This window comes from Argiope bruennichi, chromosome 10 (genome assembly GCF_947563725.1).
Source record: "Argiope bruennichi chromosome 10, qqArgBrue1.1, whole genome shotgun sequence".
Lineage (NCBI taxonomy): Eukaryota > Metazoa > Arthropoda > Arachnida > Araneae > Araneidae > Argiope > Argiope bruennichi.
The window spans coordinates 79,614,968-79,637,536 of record NC_079160.1 but is presented as its reverse complement, the minus strand read 5'-3'; the positions used below and the strand labels follow the sequence as shown (position 1 = coordinate 79,637,536).

The following is a 22,569-nucleotide window of genomic DNA, read 5'->3' as shown; positions in this document are numbered from 1 at the left end:
AATTGTGCACAGCAGAGAGACCAAGCAATATTTATGTTGTATTATTATTACATATAAATGAATGTAATTAGAGATTTTATAATTCAAATATTTTGGAGTTGTGTCCCAGTATGAAGAAAAGCTGTTGACTCTTTATATAGGGCGAAAATACAATTCATTTTCTCAAATATTGCTCACTTTTTAAATTTTTTTGAAAATTTTCCTGAGATTTCACTTGTACTAGAATGGAGAGTTGATGAGGCTCCTTTAACGATCTAGTTTTTGAGTAAATCGGAACCTGTAATAAGGTTATAAAATTTAGCAGAATTTATTTCCGACATTCTCAAGCCCTCAAAAAAACTGAAAGAGAGAGAGAGAGAGAGAAATCGTAATAACCGAAGACATTTAAAATATATTATATGAGGATTAACCCTTCGCGGTCTAATGATTTTATTAGAGTGCTGATAGCCAGGTCAAATTAATTTATAGAACGAAATAAATCAATTTGAATAGATGGAAAAAATACAGTTATAATGAATTTATTTATTTGTTTAAGTCAATGAAATATGTCCAATGATACTGGACAGTGGATCTGTTCAACCAAAATGTGATACCCAGTGATGCTGGACAGTGGACTGCAAAGGGTTTAATTTAGCAGAGATAATAGATAAATGTGCTGGATTTAAAGCAAGGTAAACATTATTAAATCAATTTGGTTTTTCTTTTATTAGCAGTAATATCTAATTTAACTCTTTATAAACATATTCCTAAATTCTGTTTATGTCTTGTTCTCTTCATAAGGATGTTTATTTATTCCTTTTTGTTTATCAGGAGTCCCTATTCTGTATTTATGCCTGGGACTACTAAGTCCAAAGGGCGGCACAGCTAAAACTAATGATTTCCCATCATTACCATTTTCAATCAATTTTCGCTCCATAATCTTCTTTATCTAGAAAAATCATCAACGCTCTATCAAAACACTTTGTCTACCGAGCCAATAGCAAGCTATAAGCAGGTGGTAACCATAGCGACGAGCGAGTGAAACAGAGGGAAAACCAGCTGCCTTTTTCGGCGGGAAGTGATAGAAAAAGTAACGATTGTATAAGATCGACCTTAACAGCTGTTTTTTCGGATGGTCCTGTCGCAAAAAAAGCGGTTATGCGTATGTTCGAAAAAGGATGCGTTGTGACGCATTACATGAGGGTATAATAAGAGGCGTTGTCTGGCTGGCTGTCCGCCTTGATTATGTATGCAACAGATGAAATGGATCTATGATTGTGTTGAGATGTTTAACTTGTTCTAACGGCTGTCATTTGCTACTTGGAAACCACAGGTAGCATTGGCGGTTTAAATAGTTGTTGTTGGTTGACTGTTAATGTAGAGAAAGTTTATTAATGATTAATGTGAATTGTTTTTTCTTTTCAATAAATGTTGTATAAGTTTTCTTTATTGAATTTGTTTTAATTTTAATAAGATCAGATTATTCGTTTCGCAGATAATTTTTTGGGGGTAAATGGAAGCACTAGTAAGCAGAATTGGTAATTGCGGTATTAATTACTTCTCGAAAAGAATCATACATTCCAGATTTTGCCGCCGGTGCATGAATGAGTAAAAAAATCTTCCGCGTTGCCTCAATAAAACGTCCCGATAGTTCTTTTCTTCATTTTCTTTTTTTAACTTCTTTTTTTATGTAATTGACTTGTTACGTGTTTGTAAAGATAGAATTATGCAATCCGTTTTTCACTCTGTTCTTATTATACTGGAGTTTTGAAATTTTGTAGAGTCGTATGTGCTTCGTTACAAGAATATAGAATTTAATTATTATTTAATCGATTAATTTAATTAAATCTTGCTCCTGCATAAATTGTACAAATCTGTAGAGATGTCGTACAAAATATTGATTTCAAGATTCATTAATAATTTGTTGACAATGAATAATAAATTAAAGTCCAAGAAGTAGGAAATAATTGAAATTAAAAACTCTATTTATAGTAAATTAATAAAAGTGTACTTTTAAAAACTTTCATTTTTACATGCAAGTAAATATTTAAAATCGCAAAATTATTAATTGAATATATTAAAAAAATTATATTCTAAGGAATTGTCCTTCGCAGTTTTTACTGTAAATTTATAGAAAATAAAAGTCGTAATCTTCCTATTTTATTTAATAATAGCAATTCAATGTCGTAATTTTGTGAGCATTATAAATTACTTAAGTCCTATTCCGTTAAATGTAGACTACATTTATCATTTATGGAAAAAGTAAAGTAGTAAGAGGTCCTCGATTTTCAACACTGGATCCGATATAGAGAGGCGTTTCGTGTTAAATTCAGAAAGTCTAATCACTTCCTAGATAAATTATGGAAAGAATTTTTTTCTTCGACAAAAAAATCATTATTATCTGTTACATAATTATCAAGAATATTTAAGTATTTATATTCAAAAATCTTTAAGAATTTAACAGAATAATTTTTTTAACTATCTGTCATTTCTTACAAAATGCTTTCAATATTTATCATTAAATCAGAAATATTACAGATAATGTAAGTTTTTTTTTTTAAATTAACGAGGAAATATATTCTATTATTTAACAATACGCTTTGAAATTTATAAGAGAAATGAAATTGTTTCGTTCATGCATTTGTTGCATTGATTCATATTTAGTAATCAAATTGCCAGATGCAATATATTTCTTTCACTAGTCATAATTTTACTTCAAAACAGTATTCTATTCTTTAAAATCATTACTCCTAGTTTTCTTTAGTTTAGTTATTCGTTAGTCTATTATTTTGGTGATGTAGATGATTTCTTAATCATATAAATGTAAATGGTGATTATTGCTGTGCTGATTTTGAATTTATCGAAAAAAAATCGATTTTTTGATGCCAGTTTTGGAAAAATATCGATGTATCGAAATTATGATCACGAATAATAGTTCACGATAAATCGCGATACAAAAAATTGATATTCACAATTAATTTGAGTTTTCGATTTCGTTTTGGTTATCGGTTAGTGTTTATTTTTGTTGCTTTTCATTCTTTTTCACCTTCATGCAAAATTTTTGTTAATATTTTTATAAATATTGTCATATTCTAATATATAAGAATGCTTGTTTTAAGCATGTCATTTTGGAATAAACTGTTTTCTATTTCCTAACTGAATGATGCCATTATGGAAAAATAATTGCGGTTATCAGAAAGTTGTAGGCAGTTCTTTGTTTAATCTCTAAATATTCATCTTCAGAAGTAAAAGCAGAAAGGATTAATTCAGATTGAATTCATAATTCTATTCGCAGCTCATACTTTCACACTTAAGCATACTCGAATAAAAAAAGAAATTCTTTTATACTTCCGCTTTCGCCTAGCGGCTCACAATAAATCGCGATACAATAAACCCTTGAGTTGTGAGTTCGAACCCCTCCGGCCGAAGACTCTCCGTGTGTGTGGTGGCTTCATTTATATGTAACAGTAATAAATCTGTCGTGGTCACAACGATCTCCATGTCGAGAATAATTCCACTGGGGGTATTGGTTCAGAGGTGATCTTTTTCTGATTCAGGTCTAAATTACGATCTGTGGATGAATGAATGAAGGCTGCCCCGTAAAAAGAGATGTGACGCGCAAGTCTCTAAGACGTATTCTGGGTCCTAGATGGCGCTGTTGAAAAACAAGATACGCTCTCTCGGCTTTGTCAGGGGGCTTGTCTACGACAAGGCCATTAGAAACAACAACAATAATAAATCGATATTCACAATTAATTTATGTTTTCGATTTCCTTTTGGTTAACGGTTAGTGTTTATTTTTGTTGCTGTTTAAACTTATTGACCTTCATAAAGAATTATTGTTAATATTTCTATAAATACTGTCATATACCATTATATAAAAATATTTATTTTAAACGCAATATTATAAATTGTAACATGCAAATATTGCATTGACACACTTTTATTAAAAGGGTTTTCGCAAAATTATTTTCTAACTTCCTTTATTTTATTCAATTTATTTACTATAAATTGAAGTTTCCTTTTATATGGAGTCGTTCTGATATGTCAATATGTTAAAGAGATGCTATTTTTAACCTTTATACTATAAATAAATTATGATATTACGATATATCGAAAAATATCGATATGTATTGGTCGATATATCGCTATGATGAAGTTCTGTCATCGCTCATCCCCAATGATGATGTAATCATATGAATGATTTCCATAATCAATTTTATAAATATGATGAATTCAAAGTATGAAATAGTCAAATATTTTCTTGCCTGATAAAATATGCTTTTATTTGTCAAAATGCTTTCTTACTGGTACTATATAAACTCAAAGCTAGCTAAAACGTCTACAGAATTCAACGATTGACTTTTACACAGAGCATTAATGGATGTTGAATATAAAGAAAATTTTAGGTCATTCTCATTTTTCTTTCTTCTGATTGTAGATCTTGGGGTTCGTCTGCACAATTGAAAGTTCACGCTTTCTCCTTTTTTTGATTGACTTCAAAAGCGAATACAGTGATTTGTTCTGCGGTCGAACCAAGCAGGAGTAGCCTTTGATGCAACAATTTATAGGGACGTGCTGTGATTGTTTGCATACAAAAGCGATAAAAATGTTTGGTAACAGCCGTTAAGCGTTTCAGCAATTTTCTGCCTGTTTTTACTTGTTTGCTCAATCAAATATTTGTACACTGAGAGTGATGTTCAAATAGATCGCCTTTTCACCTAAGGAAATTACAGAGCCTTCTGTTAAACTAACTCGAACTTGAAATGTTTTTTGTTGATATATGTAGCTTGAATCCAATATTCATCATTAAGTATCTTAATTCTTTATACAAAAAATGTATATATGTATATAAATGCAAATTTTAATGTATTTAAAAATACCATTACTAATAATTATTATTACATAAATAATAAATATTGACAATATTCTTTAAGATGTTATCAAACAATAGGGATTTTGTCAAATCAGATTGAATGAATTTCTGACAACAGATTTATTTTTAATGTTTTTGATTTTTTCATATACTTTATTTCTGATATTTTCTTATATCAATATTTTTTTTATTAAAATGCTATTTTAGTAAAAATATATAACATCGCTTTAAAATTAGCAATAGACAATGCACAATTTTTGGTACTTGTTTAGTTTTACTGCCTCAGATGTAAATCGCCAAAAAAATGTAAATCCTCGTCAACTTGGTATTTGGCAACTTGGCTTTGGCGATTTAGGCGCAATTTGAAAATCGCCAAATAAACCTATTATTTTGGCAAAATCTGAAAATCACCAAATAAACCCAGGAATGCAACCATCTTGGCATCTTAAGTATTTCGTAGTTTGGTGAGCTTGGAGTAATCTGAAAATCGCCAAATAAACATAAGGGTCTTAAGAATAAACAAGGGCCAAATTTTTTTACTCATAATAGACACTGTCGAATGCCTCCATTAATTCAACCTGAGCAGTATACTGATTTGTAACTATGAAAGAATAAGCTCCTACTTTTTCAATTGAACATAATTATTCTTATGTTCTTTTGAGCAGGAAGAATCCAGGTTTATAATTTCAGCAATCTTGAATCAAGTGAGTGATAGAATTACTGTTTCATGAAAAAAAGATATCCATAATAATATTAACCAAATGCAAGACGACAGCATGTTTCTTGAACTTGATTATAATCTAACCAAATCATCACTTTTTCATTTATTTAAAATGTCACTACTGATCTATGTACTGTCTATTTCTGTTATATTTATATTGTTTCTGTAAATTCTATTTTAAATATTGTATTAAAAAATACATATTGTATAAAAAATATATATAATATGTAAATATTGTATTTAAAATTTTTACAGTTTAATATATGCTTTCTTTTTATATTAGATTTGGAATTATTTTATTTCGTTTATAAATTTTCCATGTGTTTCAATTTTGCTTTACATTTATATCATGAAGCCTAAACATTTTTTTTTTTTTTAGTTTTACATCATTGTCATTTAGTCTAATATCCATTAGCTCATTTCACATATTTCTTCCACTTCAACTCGATTCAACTCATCAGAGACCTAACTTATTGCAAACGATTAAATAAATTGATCATCTGTTCCGCTTTTATTTAAAAATCCAGAATCAGAATTTATTTTTTGACATTTATTTTTTTTAATCTGCTTATCTGTACTATCATTTTTTTATAATGTTTATTCAGAAACAATACATTGTTGCAATTTAGAAGTTTTAGAAAATAGAAAATTGTTTATGACAGGATTTGGTGGACTTTTAAGAAGAAACAATTAAACTTATTCATTATATTTCTTTGAAAATAATTCCAGGGACAGAAATATATACTTAGAAATAAGGCGAGTTTTAAATAATATTCGAAAAATACTTGATATATATACTTGGAAAATAAGAAAAAGTGCCTATAAAATAGTCTTATTGATTTCGATGAATCTATGAAATAATGTTCTTCTTTCTTTCTTTCTTTTTTTTTTAAATATCGATGTGTCCGAATTGTAATTCATTTCCAGTTTAAGTCTAGATACCAGTAAATTTATATATAAATTCATTAAATGAATCTCATTTCGGAAAACTTCTTCGGATAAATATATTGAATGAAAGTTACCAATAACACAAATTGAGAAATTGCTTTTACCCGAAAAGAGCAGAACAGTGCAGATAATCAGGAACACAAGTTTACTTTTACTTGTCAAACGATGTGTGTCAGAACATTTAACAGAGAATCGGCCTTAATATGTAAAACGCTTTCCAAGACCTAAGAAACCAATTATGTGTTAAACATTTTTTATAAATGATAAAATAAAATTAGAAGTTACTTCACTTTATTTATAATATTTAGAAACATTTATATTTAGAACATATAAACAAGATAATGTTGAAAATAAATTTCAATTGGATCTCAAAAAATTTGAAAAAAGAGCAGCGATTAATTTTAAATGAATATTATAATAGAAATAATGTTGCTAGGTTAGGAGTTAGAAAGAATAGAGCATGGATTTCATTTGAACATATAAATGATTTTCTATTGAAACCATTGTTTATTTATGCTCTAAATTTTTAATACATTTTAATGTAATGGATATAATTTCTAGAATCTTCTAGAATCAATAATTAAACATATATATTTGCCTAGCTAAAAATTTTTAATAATAATTTCATGTTTATCGAAATATACAAAAATTACTAAACATAAGTAAATAAAAAATATATAATCGATATAATCAATTAAAATACATAAAAAAAGGGAACGAAAAAAAATTAAGACTGGAGCTGATATTTAAATTTCAAAATAAATATGTTCCAAAGCCAGAATCAAGCTTAGATTGGCGGGAATAAGAATTTTACTTGAATTTTTACTCCAGCCAAACATAATGTTACAAACCTGTAAAGTTGCTTCCCAGTACAGTTATTTGAATCATTGGAAAGATCGTTTTACGATCAGCCCTGTAGGTGCTGATCGGGTGTCGTATCAGTAATCTTAAAGCTTGGCGACGAATTTGGCAACAAAATAAATATTGCTGGAAACTTACTGAGGAACTGAGATACGCCCAGAAACTTCTCGGCTCGCCTCCTGGGCATTATAAAAGGCCAGAAGTCTCATGCTGCAGTCAACCAGAATCATAAATAGTCGGAGTAGTCGACAAGCAACGAGTTGTCGAGAGGATAACGAAGCAACGGCGGAATAGTACAGAGTTGTGTGGAGTTCAAGCAAGTGCTGAACTGCTGTGCTCCGAGTTCTGGCGTTTATTGTAGAAGCAGCGTCGTGTCGTGTGTGGAGTAGCCAGTCGTGTAGTAGTGAGTCGGCAGTTGGATACAGCTAAAGCAAGGAGACAGTTGAGAATTTCAGCCGTTTGGAGAGTGAAGCTCCGAAGATCCCCTCTCCTGATGAATTCTGTCTGATCGCTTTGTGTCTTGTGGTCGATTTGTACTTGTGAGCTACTGTCTATTGGAGTGTGCTGCTGTGTGTTCGTCTCGGCTGTACATATTTGTCGTCTGTGTATTCGTCTCTTTGTGTGTAATAAAAGTCGTCTTTTCTACTAAAGGACTGTTTATTTCAGCATCGACCATCAAAGCAGTTAAAGAACTCCGACGGAAGAGTAAAATCCGTAACGGTACATTTAAAACAATAATAAATTTAATGAGCATTTTCCGTCTACATATATAAAGTAATAAAACCCAAATGAAAAGCTAAACTTTGCAATATTTATATATTTAGTGGTGGATTTAGGCATTCTATGCCCTAAAGCAATGCAAACTATGAGATCCCTCTTTTAATAACTAGTCAATTCAGCTTCACATTTCAACAAATTTTTGCATTATTAAAATGCTAATGTTTATCTTAATTTAATTTTCTATTTTAATAAATACATGAAAGTATATGTTTAGTTTACATTTAATAGAAAAAAATTATGACATAATGAATAATTAAACATACTATGAGTTTTTGATGTATTTACAAATAAATGATTATAAGGTTATAAATTATTATGATACATTATAAGGAAATAAAAAACTTCAAACAAATATAGCTTTAAAAATCATAGAAGTCAGATAAGTGGAATATTACATAACCTATTAGATAAATAGACCATTAATTAATAGTATTTAAATAGGCCATTATTAGAGGGATTATTTATTTAATAATGATTTTAATAATTCAGTGCAAATCTAAATTATAGTCCTAATATTTTATAATTTAATGATTTTTATTTTTATCAAATTGATTTATTTGGCAACAAAACTAATGATTTTTATTATCCGACCTGCTAGCAACCGCCCCTCATCCAAGAGGAGATAGACAGCTATCTAGTAAAAAATCCAGATATATATACAACAGTGTTTCAGTAATCCAGCAAATATTAAATTACAAGATGAACGAAAGCCTCGGAATTAAAAAATATAAATTAAATTTGTGTGAAAATAATCTTCCATATCATTTTTCATATCTTTAGGGAGGAATTCTATTTTAAAGATTATTGATCCTTGAATTAAGGGATAACTTATGACATTTTATTTTTTTAAGAAGTTTCATGACAAAATTTATAAACAAAATATATCTCGTTGAACTAGTTTATTCTTCTCAGATTTCAAAGTAAACCCATCATTGTGTTTCAACAATCGTCAATTGCTTGTGCTGCCATCTGTAGGATTAAGAAGATACATTTTTCACAAATGAAATTATGGATAAACCAAAACTTATATGGGAAGAAAAGTTATTTTATTTATTTCATTAAGCTTAATTAATTAAATTTACACCAAAATTTTATTTATATTTTTAATTTATTATTTTATTACTTTTTTGTAAAATCTTTGTTATTGCTTATAGAGGTTTCCGATAAAAAAGATTTTTATGAAATTAAAATATTTTAAATACAATGATAATTATTTCAGAAAATTTTTAGCGACAAAATAAATTTTTCCGTCTCAGTTATTTATTTATTTAAAACCGTTTGATTGTGAAGAGAATATTTTTATTTAATTTCATTAATTTATTCAAAAATGATTAGAAAAAATTAGAAAAACTCATCTATAGAAATATAAAATGAAAATATGAACGAATGAACTGAAAAATGAATACGCAGCAGTAGCGCCATCTATACAATTATTTGTGAAATATAAAATTAAAACTAAATATAGATACTTAAACTGGCAATGGTATTGTTAATTAGAAACATTTATAAATGTAATCTCTAATTAAGAGAAGTTATAGGATATATCTCATAATTGTGAAATTCGCTGGCAGATTTGGTGGACCCAGGTAGTACACATTACGAAATTCTTTTTTCAAAAAATTAAATTTGATAAATTTAGTTTTACATTTCACCAAATTTCAAACTTTATCACCTTGTTATTGATTTATTATAATTTTGATTTTGGCAACTTTGAAAAATACTACTTTACTTACTCATATACTTAGTACAGAGAAAGTATATCAATCGTCAAAAATTCGAATATATTTTGGAGGCTAAGAATTACTTTGGAACATTTTTTTTTTGAAATTTTAATTAATTAGAATCAAGTGTTAGAAGTGTTAGTGTTTTTCCGTGTTAATTTTCGGAAATATTAAAGCACAAGAAATAATATTTGCATATTTTTTAAATTTAAAAATAATTCTTTCTATTTATACCATTTTAATTTTCTAGCGAATTTTTCCTGAATGTTTGCAATTTTTTTTAATTATGCATTTCACTAATTTCAGCAGATATTATTCTTCAAAAGAATCTGATCTGACGCGAAATCGACCTGATTTCAAAACTGTTACACTTAATATAAATAGTGATACATGAAAATAAAGAAAAAACATCACAAATTCTGTTTTTAACATTTCTGAACAGGTTGAAGTTACTTGGATATATTAAAAATATGGTTATTTCTATAAATACTTGAAAATAATATGGATTTTATCCTTCACCAGAATAAGAGCTCCATTTTATAGAGGTTTGAATGTTCGTAATCTTTCTAACTAAGGAGCTTCTACAACACTGAACTTTTTCGTGAATGTTTTAGGTTTATTCATAAAATTTCGGTTATTTCATCAATCAGTATGACCTGTGGTGAATTGGCGATAAGCGACGATAAAACCTCGGACCTTGTGGTTCGCAGCCCAGTAACATCACTACAATACAAAAGCAACTGCCCGTGTAGCGTCGCTGTTAACTGGCTTATAAGCTTTCACCACAGACCAAAATACTTGTAGTTGATTTTCATGGTATCAGTCCTGGATTACAACCGTTGTTTGCCTGTGGGCCGCTAGGCTGAGAGCAGCAAGCAGGTCGATTGAAATATATTTTATTTTTGCAGTTATGAAATTTATAAGTTTGTAAAAAAAATTTCATTAAAGATAAAATATCAGGATAACGTTAACACTTTATCAAATATAATCGGTCAAGTTCCCATTGCTTTCATTACATTCACACAATTAATAAAATATTTGTCAGACTGGACATCTGTTTCATCTGTATCCCTATCGATGCAGAGCAGTTGGTGTCATAACAGAAGAATAAAACAAATACATATGCACAATGGTAACAAAATGAAAAACATTATATAAATAAATTATAGACATTTTAAAAATGTGTTGAAATGCGAAACTAAATGGATCATCTTATTAAAAGAAGGGCATGGTTAAATTTTTATTCCTTGCAATTTTTGCCACCTGATAGTGGATTAAATAATGTTTTGTGAAGAATCCATAGTATTTGTAAATTGAATTACGAGTTAAAATTTTTAAAAATCCATTAATAAACGAATTAAATTATGTTTTGGGAAAATGCTTTGTTAAATTTATTTCTTTATATAGCTGAATATATAGCAAATTTAAAGAGATGTTTCAAGAAAGAATCAACTTCTGGAAGTGGAAATAACAACCTGAAAATCTTATTTCTCCGTTTGGCTTATTAACAAATAACCCAAATTATGGGATTAAAGGAACAATGAATACATATAATCGTTTTTATTGGATACTTTTAATGATTGCAACCAAATCATGATTGCTATAAAATGATGATTATTGTTATAAAATAAATGCAAATCTTATTAAAATCGATTCAACATAAATATTTTTTTTTACAATACATAGTTAGATAGATGGCAGGTGTCTATTTATAGGCATTTTATTTATTTCTTTTTTTGAATTTAAAACAATATAAGAGGATGCTATTAAATAAATTTTCCTATTTGCATTATAATAGACAAGAAATTATTTATCAAAGGAACATTTTCTTAAAATGTTGCTTCCAACTCTCAACTTAAAAGATAATAATATTATATAACAGAGTCTCTTCATAATTTTAAATGCGTCTTTGATGCAAAACACTTTGATTTAAGTAGCCCCACAAATTATATTATTTAAATTTAAAAATCTAAATTTCCAAACAATTACGCTTAATTTTTGAGTGCAAAGATTGAATCGTCTTTAAAAGATTTTACATCTGAAATCTGAAAAGCTAGCAAAAGCAAATAGCAATTAGGACACAAAATTAGAATTTTCTTAAAAAATTTATTTACAAATAAATTAAACATCATTTACAACATTAATTATCAGCAAAATTAAGATACAGTATGTCTTCTTCTACATCACTTAATATATTCTTTTTCTGTTTAAATTTAGAAACTTTGTGTTCTTTAAAATCATCTAATACATAACACCATTTGCTATCATGTGTGCGACAGACAAAATGCTTGTTTTTCTCAAGTACCTTCTCTCCCTCTTGAGAATGATTTTTTGCATCAGGGTCACCATTCAACAAGTGAGCATACAGAAAGCAACTGTTGTCACTTTCGGTACTTCGCAATTCTATCCACCGAACTTGAAGAAAAGCATTTTTATTAACATACTCTTTCTTTCTTAAGATATAATTCCAAAATCTGTAACCTTCCAAATTCTTTTTAATATTATACGATTTGTCGAGACAATAGGTTATTTGTACCCTGTCCACTTTCTGTCCACAACGCACGGCAAGCTCATACAATCCAACAGAATCGGGTGCTTTGCGATTGGCGATAACATCATCCAATCTTTCCCACTTGGTGAAATAAACATCACAAATTTCGCATGGTTGAGTCCATTTACATTCTTTAACAATCTCAAGCAACTTTGCTGGTTGTTGCTTTGGTTTTTTCCAAAAAGCATCTTTCTTGGGATAACACCACTTTTGAAGTTTATCTGAAAATGTTAGACTATCTGTCTTTCGAAGATTATCCAGGCCTGGCCAAGATTTCAGGAACTTTGGTAAAACACCATTATTGTGCCAATGAGCACAGAGAATTGCAATATCTTTGTCACTGCTTTTCTTGAATATCATCCACCTGCAAAGGATGACAGTTTTTGTAACTTTGGACTTCTTGTCTGCAATAAGTGCTTTGGCTTTATCAACAGTTTCATAAGCAACCTTTTGGACGTCTTGATTATCAAGGATTATATTAACAATTTCGGTTGTATTCTTGTTCTTAAATGCCATTTGGAAAATTCCAGGCTTTGATGGTACTTTGGCGAGATTTTCTTCGTCCGCATCTACCCATTCGCCAAACCTTCTATCGCAGAATTCACAAGAATTGACCCATCCCTGACAAGGGTCAACTGGTGAGAGCTCACTCTCTACTTTGGCTGAGAAGTTGCCCGAAGGCATTTCATCTCTTGGTTTTCCTAAAACAATAAAAGAGAAATAAATAAATAATAATTCAGTGTGTATTACAGATAATGTCATTTATTAATAAGTTTTTTTTATAATGAAATATGAATAGCGATATCACATACAAATAAGGCTTACCAATAAAAGTAAAGTTAAAAATATAAATATATTGCACCGATCTATTGCACATTAATGCATATATATTTTATTTTTATTGGAAATAAGGGTAGAATATTTAAAGATTTAAAATATTACCAATGCTGATTTTAAATCGGAGAAAAGAATGTAATATTATTAATACCTTCTGTTTCTTAGTGAACAGTTTCTTTACATAATCAGAGTGCATAATATTCATATCTGACAGCCATTCTTTTTTCAATTAAAATGTAATAATTCCAAATTATTATTAGAAGTTTTCATTTTTTTGAAAAATGAAACACTTTTAATTTTAAGATCCTAATTCTTTAAATAAAAACCATACATTTACAAGACAACTACAAATACTCTTGTAAAACGATTAAAATATCTCATAAAAAATTGAAATTATTTTTTTAAATAAATAAATAATGAAAGATATTTTCTTTTATATGAGTTAGTAAAACCTGAATTGATCTTCATGGCGCGCAAAGAATAATAAAAAAAAAGCATAATGCAATAATAAAGTAAAAAAAAAAAAGTTGAAAGAGTGAATATATAGATTTACTGGGAAAATAATAAAACAATTAAGTGTTTCTAATATAGGGCAATTGATCTTTTATGAAATATAGTTAATTACCTTTTACATCAAACTTAATCTTTATAATATTAAAGGAAAAAAAATAAACTAATTTCAAAATATCCGGTTTGATTAAAAATACATTCAATTTTTCAATCTTAAAATTTTTATATAAATAAATTAAATAAATTTTTTAAAATAGTAATAGAGTAACCGGAAAGTATCAAAAAAACACAGAGAAATAAATGTTTTATGTATTGCAAATAAATTACACATTAAAGGAGAGATGAGAGAAAAAAATAAAAAAAAATTCCACAAGTAATTGTAAAACATACCGAATCACTTTACGAACACAATTTATTGAAAATTATTAATTCAAAGGAACTTTCCAAGCAGATTCGTAATCGATATGTAATAATATTTTACACTAGTGAACTTAGTCGAAATGTGCTTTATTAACTATAAATCCATTGACAAAATAAAGAAATCTTTTTCAATTTAAGAAATTATTAATTCCATTTGCAATGCATAATGAATTATAAATTACGTGGAAACATTTCCTATTAATGTATATAATACTAAATGTATAAGATCCACATTCTTTAAAGAGTGTTATGTTGCATATTTGTTGAAAGGAAAAACAAATTTTTTTTTCACATAGATAATGAGAATAGTACATCCAAATTATGATACCATAGCATGAAAACTTTCTGTATTTAAATTGGGAAAACAACATTGAATTTGTTTTGAAATAAAGACACAACTTATTTGCTAATTTAATTTAACAGATTTTTATTGAACCGAAAAATCAAAATCAAAATAATGTTTAATAAAAATTAACAATCTACGAGGAAAATTTATCATTATACAAATTTATATAAATATTTTTCCAGGCAACCTATAATCAATATCATTTAATACTCCAAAAAATGAAAATAAATACAAACAATTAAAAACCTAAGTTTAAACGAATGTTCTTTAAATTTTATGATTTTTCCAGCAATTAGCACAATATTTTTTGAACTAGTTTTCACTAATTTGAAAAATATTAATATCTATATCAAAATAAAAAGAATTCCATCGGAGTGTTTAACTAATATGAAAAAATAAAATTAATTCCCACATTGAAATTCAATTATTTTTATTCATTATAAATATTTTTTTTTTTCGTTTATTCATTCATCTGTTTTTTCACTACACTGACAATGTAAAAGGAGCTATATTTAGTGCAATAAAAATTAAACAACCTACAAACTAGATGTACTAACAGCCAAAAAATATAGACAATACAGTCGCTTATTTATCTTTAATAGCTCGAAGTTTAAAAAACACTCTATATCAAAATCAAAAAGAAGCAGAAAAATATTTATTCTTACCCATGTTGACAGAGGGAACTCGGAAACGTTCTTCTCTCGTCGGAACTTTTAAGTTGTAGTAGAACTAGTCGAACTGAATTGTCAGATTCTTCCACGCTTTTGTATTTATAATCAAACGAAAAAGATTGCACAACGTTGACCAAAAGAACTTCACTTCACGCTCAGGGTTGTAACAGCATCGCAACGTGGTGCAATACTTTTCGCTTCCTTCTACTAAAGTGGCGTCTTTATCTTTTGTTTGGCATGATTGGCGAATATGTTTTCACTCAGAGCTGAGGAAATGGCGACTATCAAATCAGTGGCATCTCGCCAACATAGAAATTAATATGTCAACAAAAATACAAATAAAAAGGAAATATGTAATATAATATTAGTAATAAAAAACGTTTAGCTCATAAATTTTAAATTTCAAATTCATATATGAAGTTTGTTGAATTTCAAATGTATTAAATAACTTATATATGATATAAATTCCTTGTAGTTATCCGAATGGAAAATTATGTTAAGTTGAAGTGATAATTCAACAGATAAAAGTGTAAGAGCTTTGCTGCAAAGTTAATTATTTTTTTATATGGAACAATGCAAAGTTTATTATTTTTTTACGTGAAATAATAATTGATTCCTCATAAAATTTTTCATTTGAATAACGTTTTAGAAATTTTCCAGATTAGCTTTTTATTAATAAGTAACCGTTACAGGGACGGCGGTAGTGTTATTTCAAAGGGATAATTGCCTCCCCTCCTTCCACCCCTCGTTGGCTAGAAATTAATTTGGCAGAATTGCCGACATGGTGACATGTGAATTAAATGGTGCATTTCGCCTGCTGTTTTTATCGATCGATTAAGATATCATCATGATGGAAAACCAGATGGTGTGGTCCCCTCAAATCTTTCTCGCATGCTCTCTAATAAAGGTATTATCCCAGAAAACGCCTTGTAGGGCGCATAATATTGCAGGGCGTACAATAATTAGGAAATATTAATCTTTGGGTGAATATAGCATTTTTACTGAATCTATCGTGCCAACCTTGGCGAGTTATTTGGCGATTAATCCTTGGCATGTGGTTAATAGTATCCGGAAAACGAATGTGTATTTTATACGCATTTCTCTCAGCTGATTGAAACAAAAATTTGACACAAAGCTACACTTGTGGTCACAAAATCACATCTGTAATTTTATATATTCAAGTCATTGTATTTTTGAATTATCGAGTTTACATGTTTCTAAAAGTACAAACCGACAGACGGTCAATCCCTTGTTGCATTTGTTAAAAATCTGATAAACGTCTCGACTATAAATGTTAATTCTGAGTAATATTATCTATCTAGATCTTTTCATTTTGTAGTTATCGTGTTAAATTATATTCGAACAGCCGGACAGACAGACAAACTCCCTCGTGGCGAAATTCGTACAAAATTTGATAGAAATCTAGAAATTTGATGTAAAGACCATGTACCAAATTTCATCCGTCTAGCTCAAAGTTTTTTTGAGTTATGTTTGACTTTTGACAGACGGTCGGACATTTTCCAAAAATGTGTTTTCCGTTATCTCAGGTAGGTCTAAAACGTGGAGATTCGTCAAAAGCTCGAGTTCGAATTTTTTGAGGATTAATATACTCTCTCTATACTACGTATGCCAGAAAGTAAAAATGTGTGCGGATTGTTGGCTTCAATGAGTGCTTAAGGTACTTGTCGGTGAAATTAATAAAGAAAATTACCGTTTAGTATTACAGAAGAGTGTGCCAACAGGTTATTATAGTGTATGTATGGATGCTTTTCAATTTATTTTTCTAGATTCAGATTTTTCTAATCGCTTTACATACGAATATCATTTTATGCCCTTCAGTCGAAATTATGAAATATTTAAGCAAAAAAATTGGCACACATACTCTACTGCATAGAGTATCACATAAACACAATTTCAAGTCTATAGATGAAATGTTAAAAAGTTACAGCGTGTCCAAGTCCCGATTATCCGCGGAATTGGGTGGCCTGGCCGCCGCGGATAATCCGAAAAAAGCTAAAAACGGGTATCGTAAAAGAGAAAACAGTCATTCCAACTCTGAAAAATCGTTTTATGTACAATGAAACGTAAAATAAACAGCAGGAAATGTTTAACTAACGCTTAATATTTTAGTATATCACTCAAAACTAACCTAAAATGCATTTTGTTAATGAAAACAGAAAAGTGCTTTGTATTTACGAGAGGCGTCAAGGATACACAGAAAAATGAATACATATGTACTGTTTTAACACTATAATGTATTATATAATTACAAAAGCATAGCTGTAAAACTACACCTTTTTGAAGAAATCAGTCATTTGTGTTTGCTTCTTGCTTTGGAAGCATAAGCAAAAAAAAAAAAAAAAAAAAACTTAGTGTGGCAGGCACTGATAACCCACCCGCGGATAATCGGGAGTCTACTGTATACCGGACATTGGGTTACAACAGCTGTAGAAGGCGTATTATTAAAACAGGTTAAAAAATTGCAATTCTGTAAAATATTTTTCATTTAACGAAATTTATCTTTTAAATTTCTGTTTTTAAGTTTAATTTATTATATTAATATATAAAATTAGGAATTTTGTTGATATTATTTTCTTAAAATTAAAATAATTTAGAAAAATTTATGATAGAAAGTTCTAAAACTGAAAGATTTGCACTCTACATTAAATATGCAATATATAAGAGTAACAAATAAAAAATTTAATAATCTCTATTGCATTAAATTATATTGTTTAATTCTAACTTTATTATATTTAAATAAAAAAATCTGCTCAGTAAAAAGAAAAATTTAGATAGATTTTTTAAAAAGTTTGTAAAACTAAAATGTGCAAATCGTAACTTTAAGATTTTCTTCAATTTAATGAATATTGAAAGTAGTTTATTCAATAAATTTGAAAAGCTAGATAAAAACAATCATACAATATGAAAAATTTATTTAAATGTTAGGAAAAGAAATCAAATAATCACTACGAAGAAAGTATGTAAAGTATATTTTAAAATTTTTCGCGTAGATTCTTATATAATTTATGAATCCTTCTTGATGCAAGCACATTTTGCATTTCCGATAAATATTGTTGGTTTAACCTCTTTGCTCCTCTCCCCGGGATGAGAAACTCGAATTGAGGGTGAGATGCTTCCGGCATGGTGGTTGGATCTCGCCACTCTGCAGGATACAAGAAAAGGTAGGGTTGCTAACTCCTCCCATCGATGGCGGAACGTGCTTCCTTTGGGAAGAGTTGTACCGTTGCCGGTGATAGCTCTTAGGACTCGACCATGGTTTCCGGCAGTGTTGATGTTGTGGATGTCCGGTCATTTAATATTTATTATCCGTGTGCATTCGGAATGTTCGGAGAGTCATTGATATGACTTACCTTTTTGCTCCACCCACCGGGGCACACTCAGAAATGAGGATGAGAAGTGAGGAACCACCATGCTTCTGGCATGGTGGTTGGCTCTCGCCATCCAGGAGGGTACCGAAACGATGAGAATCAGCTACTTCCTATTGATGACGGGGCGTGCTTCCCACGGGATGGATTGCACCGTGATGGCAATTAGGACCCAAGCATAGTTCCCGCCAGAGTTGCTGTCGCGGCGTTCCGGTCAATCCGATTTATTCCGAATGTCTTAATTAGGAGGGGCGGAATGGCCAGTGTGATTACCTCGTTGCTCAAATCAGAAAAAAAAATATTTTCAAGAATTTCCTAAGTGAAATCATGATTATATAGGTTTTTAAAACCTAAGATGATGCTCTAAAAAAGGATTAAAAAATACTAATATCAATGTCATAATGACATTTTAAATTGACTGAATTTAGTATTTTAAATTAAAGAAAGGTTTGAATAGAATTAAAAAAGAAAAAAATATCCGCTTGCAGCTTTGCGGCACTACAGCCATTCAAAACATGCACTGAGTTGGAATGTCCGGTATAGCTGACATGCCGTTTGATTTAAATATTTTTACTACAAAAAATGAAGCGACACACAAAATTTATTATATAATGTTCACCAAACAGAAATGCATTATCACACAAGCATTTGAAATGGCAAACAAAACTAGTAATAACTTAAAAAATAGAACTCAGTTTTGCGGACAGAATTCATGATTAAAAAATAATAAACACATGAATCGATTACCAGTTTTGCAACGAGAATTTTTTAGAAAAATAATAATAAAACGAAAGTAAGGAATCAACTAAAAAAATAGTTTGCGATTTCATCAATAATTAACAGCGGTTCAAATTATATGTCCGGCATACAGGGCTCCAGGTATGAAAGGATTATTTATTCAATCGCGTTTTTTTCTGTGTTGTTGCGTTGTGACTTATGGAACTTTACAAGCCCACTGACAGTTATCTGTCAGCGATTTAAGCCGAGTGAGCGTTTCTTGTTTTTTCAGTAGCGCCAACTAGGGCCAAGAGTACTCCTTAGCTACTTCATGCGTCACATTCGCTTGCGCAACTCCTTTTTTGCAGGGGAGCGCATTCACACACCTCCCAGATAGAACACAGAAGAACAACCGTGCCCGAACCGGACTCGAACCCGGAACGTCCAGATTACGGAGAAGGCGCGCTATCCTTTTGCCAAGACGCCGGGTGTCTTTTATTATTTTTTTTTCTCGTTAATATAATTTCAAGTGTTCCTAATTTATTATATTTTATTTAATATTCATAACTATTTCCTAAAAATCTTTTAATGATTAAGTCAATAAACATAGGCTGCTACTGCCGTCCGTTTTTTTACAATATTAACTGCTTAATAAAAGTTGCTTTGTTGTAATCAAATGACACGAAGTCAACATAAACCAATGAGGTAAGTAAAATATGTAAATGAAAATCAGATTTATTTCTCTAAAATAAGCAATTTTTTATATCTAATTTATTAGTTTATAATAAATATAACAAACTGGAATTTCATAACAATAAATAAATGCATGCATGATATGGCAATTTATTTTTTTCAATGAAAGAATTTAACTCAAAACACCCTAAACACCTTAAAGGAGTTCAGTCTTATAAGAAAATAAATTGCTCTGCATTTACATATTTGTACATTTGTGCTATTTTTTGTTTCGTTTATATCTGGGTTTTTTTAAAGCAATAATTCCATTTATATTTTTAAAAAAAATCATAAATTTATTATAATAGATTATTAATTTAAAAAACAATGTTATTTCGTCTTTTTTGTATCCTAATAACATTAATCATAATTATTATATATATTTCAGACAGAAGAATTATTAATTAATAAATAATGGTATGTACTCTCTGCATATAATATATTTGTACCCTTTTGTTAATTTTAGAATAATTTTATTATTCCAAACTAATTATTTTGAACAAATTACAAAATATGAGAAGCATTTTGATTATTGATTAAATTTAATTGTCCTGAACTATCAGTATGTTGTGAATACTTCTAAATAAGTTTATGACCAAGTGATGATCTTTTTTATTTTTATTTTTTGTTCATTTACTTCATATGGAGATTTCTTGTTTTTAAATATAAAGAGAGTATAAATCTAACTTTCTGGATATTTATATTTTTGCATGCCTTCTAGAAAACTACCCGTTTTCTTAAGCTTCAAACTATAGCTTGCAGAGCATCTTAAATTCTTAAAACTAAAATAATACTCCAAGCAATTTTGAATTCCATCGGCTTGTTTATTCTTTCAACGTAACAGCGTATCTTACAAACATTGCCAGGTTCCAGAAGGTTTACAATTGATCATCTTCTATTATACAAAAAAATAAACGGAATAATATTAACAAAATATGTTTATCAAAGGAAAAAATCGTTTGCGTTTACTTTTTAATACTATTTTAACAAAATAAAAATAGTAGCAGTTATAAAATGTCTGAAAAGGAATCGTCTGCTAAATGTCTATTAACAGATTTAGATTATGATATTTACCGAACAAATATATTGCTAGAAATAAATTCGAAGAAGATCTCAATCACACTTTTATGAGATGCTTGTGTTTACATTATAACTTAATAGAAATATAATATGCGTTAGGGCAACTGGCACAGTGTCCCAAAAAGAATAAGACTATGCTAATGAAACATTTCTGCCATTAATTTTCAAAAATTTACACTTTTTAAATTTTTATGCGATCTCTCTGGACTAATTTGGTCATTTAAAAAGCTTTTCTGCCTATGCGAGCAGTTGGTGACAATTCATTTAAGCGGTCTCACAGCACATATTATCAAAAAGTCATTCGTAGAAACAGATAAACATTTTATAAAATGTATTTTAGAAAGATTTTGTGATAAAAGAAATTTGTCTGCATTTCACTAAGCTGTTTAAAAAAATATTTTAATATAAATATTTGAAACTGCAAAATTTTAGTTAAATGAAAAAAGAAAAAAAAAATCGTCTGTGAATTAATTTGGCAGAATGTCGTTTCGCAAAATTATCTTTTAATTTTTAACAACTAAAAATGGCAGTCTGAAGATTAAAAAAAAACTTTAGAATATGTGACGGTGTCGTGAATATGTCATAAACCAGCAAAAGGGGTTTTAATGTAAATATTATTACACATTTTATATTCTTATAATATGATTTTTCATGGATTGCAAGGCCAGTCGTTCCGCCTGCGTTTCTTTTATTAGTTGATTCATTTTTTGTTTGATTTTAAGCTTTTATTACTTTTTTCCCAATTTCATTGTTCATCTTAAGACAAGAATTGATTTTAAAACTTTAGTATAATCATGCATTATCTTCATATAATTTTATAATTCTTAGAATGTAAAATATTTTACAAATTTATTTATTTGATAATTAGAGTAATAGTTTTTAATGCCTGCCAAACCTTTATTTTATCGATTCAGACAGCTGCCTTGTCTGCTTAATCTGAAACCTATGGAAAAATGTGAAACATTGTATTAAATTTACAAGTTTGTTTTGCACAAAAGATTTTAAGTCTCTTGAAAAATCGATAGATGGCGACACGGTTGCTGAATGCAAGGCTCCCTCTTCTATTTTGAGTGAATCATTGTTTGAAATTGAATATGTATTAAATTCGAGAGCAAAATAAAAATAATTTTGCTCATCTCAAAAACTAACTATAGGATTGAAATAAGAGTATTCAGAAGATACTCTTATTTCAATACATCAATAAAGAGTTTTAAAATATAATTATGATGTATTTCATAAGATACATACATCAGATTGCTCTATGTGCAATATACAAATTCAACGTAAAAGTATGGGAAAAAAATAAAAAATAAAAAGTGCAAAAATTATTCCAAACGTATTGTGAATATATGAACTTATGGTAACGTAAAATTACAGTGAAAAGATTTCTAAATTAAAACTAGTTCATTTAAAGAAAAAAAATGGTTAAGTAT

General features: G+C 29.0%; 1 protein-coding gene across 1 annotated transcript; it reads right to left on the bottom strand.

Moving 5' to 3' along the window:
* Positions 1-11,978: 11,978 nt before the first annotated feature.
* On the bottom strand, positions 11,979-15,305 carry LOC129988650 (uncharacterized). Its single transcript, XM_056096921.1, has 2 exons — positions 15,216-15,305; positions 11,979-13,138 (listed from the first exon to the last, which is right to left on the bottom strand). Exons 1-2 carry the CDS (start codon positions 15,217-15,219, stop codon positions 12,027-12,029), a joined length of 1,116 nt encoding a protein of 371 aa, XP_055952896.1. The 5' UTR covers positions 15,220-15,305; the 3' UTR covers positions 11,979-12,026.
* Between the last annotated feature and the right edge of the window lie 7,264 nt (positions 15,306-22,569).